We start from the raw sequence: 1726 nt of genomic DNA, 5'->3' as shown, positions 1-1726 counted from the left end.
ATCAGCAGCTGAATGAGCTGGAAGCCTGTCTGATGCAGGAAGTGGGAATGGAAGAGGCTGCTCTGATGAACCAGGACTCCACACTAGGCATGAGGAGCTACTTCCAAAGAATCACTCTCTACCTGAAAGAGAAGAAATACAGCCCTTGTGCCTGGGAGGTGGTCAGAGCAGAAATCCTGAGATCCTTCTCTTCATCAACAAGCTTGCAAAACAGATTAAAGAGTAAGGAATGAGACTCCTCCAACACAGAAATGATTCTCTTTGACTAATATGCTATCTCACACTTCTACAAGTTCTGCCCTTCCAGAGACTGTCATTTCCACTATGAGATATAGATTATTTCAAATGTTCTCCAGACTATTAAGCAACATCATCTTCCACTCTATATGAAGAATTTCATTAGAGATGAACATGCTAAGTTTTCTATTTATGTATTTATTTTAATATTTATTTACTCAAGTATTTATAAAATTTAAATTGTTTTTATTTATGTGTCAAGTGAACCTTTACTTTGTGGTAAATATAAAAATACATGTTCTTTATGTTTATTTAATTTACTATTTTCTTTTGTTCATTAAATTTTTACTACAAAATTTCTTACATTTGTTTATTCTTTATAAAAGAAATACCAGTGCCAGTTGTGCAACTAGTTAAAGGAAATGGTACAACTCCTGTATCCATCATGAGTGTATTCACGTTACAAGTAAAAATTGCCCTTCTGTAAGGCATGTTTGATGTTGGCCTCAGAATATAGAGGACCATCGAGTAAATACACTTTGTCATATTTTGTGCATTTGATTTTGGTAAGATAATAACCTAAATAAATAATCATACTTAGTAATATCTGATAACTTAATTGCTGTAATAAGATGAAGATAAAACTGTGGAAATTCCGTCAGCAGAAGCTGGAGTGAGGCCTATCAGGAAATAAAATAAAAATAAGTAGATATCCTTCACAGTTTCTTGGTAAACATCTGGATTTTGGCTATTGCACACATTACGTGGGAAGAGTTTAGATAAAAAGAAAAAGACTTAAAATGTCATTTTTGTGAATTTCACTGTTAAAGGAAGAGAAGAGCAACAAAGGAAACAGTTGGAAGGCTCCACATTAGAAGGACTAGAGAGAATGTTTAAAATAGTAGACTGGAAGACTAAAACCACTTAACGAATCAATGCATTCAAGCAAAATGTAGTTTGAAACTTCCCACTACATCAGGAGAACACATGACATTAGCAATTTTAGTGACAGGTGGGTATTTTTAGAACTCTTCAGCTGAAATCATACTGGAGTAGGGGATAGGGAAAACTAGAGAAGAAAGGTTAGTGACAGTATGTATCAAAATAATTTTGAGACTTTCACCTCCCGGGGAAACAGTAGCCCCATGCTGTCTCCTCCACCTGCACTTCTGGCTGATCAATTTCATGGATGGCACCTTGCTGTCTCTTCCAAGGTATACTCCTGACTGGTGAATTTCATGTCAGTTTTTCAAGGCCTGAGAGCTCATTGGACAGGTGATGAGGACCCTCCCCTAGGAGTCTAAGAGTCAACATTGAGTTCTGACAAAACGACTCCCCTGCCACTATTTCTTTTTTAGCTAGTTTATTGTGTATAGAAAGGCTGTTTTTTGTATGTTAATTTTGTTTTCTGCAACTTTACTAAATCTGCTTCTGAGTTGTAAATGTTTTCTGGCAGAATGTTCAGGATTATTTTCTATATAAGATTATG

General features: G+C 35.7%; 1 protein-coding gene across 1 annotated transcript in view; it reads left to right on the top strand.

Moving 5' to 3' along the window:
* Positions 1-233, top strand: part of LOC100955951 (interferon alpha-10-like) — a 5592-nt gene extending 5359 nt beyond the window's left edge. Inside the window, exon 2 of the mRNA XM_012814040.1 lies at positions 25-233. Coding sequence (XP_012669494.1) covers positions 25-233 — 209 coding nt within the window. The remainder of the gene's footprint in view (positions 1-24) is intronic.
* Positions 234-1726: the final 1493 nt, after the last annotated feature.

Source organism: Otolemur garnettii, unplaced genomic scaffold (genome assembly GCF_000181295.1).
Source record: "Otolemur garnettii isolate 467f Iridium unplaced genomic scaffold, OtoGar3 scaffold00791, whole genome shotgun sequence".
Classification (NCBI taxonomy): Eukaryota; Metazoa; Chordata; class Mammalia; order Primates; family Galagidae; genus Otolemur; species Otolemur garnettii.
This window is presented reverse-complemented; position numbering and strand designations above follow the sequence as displayed.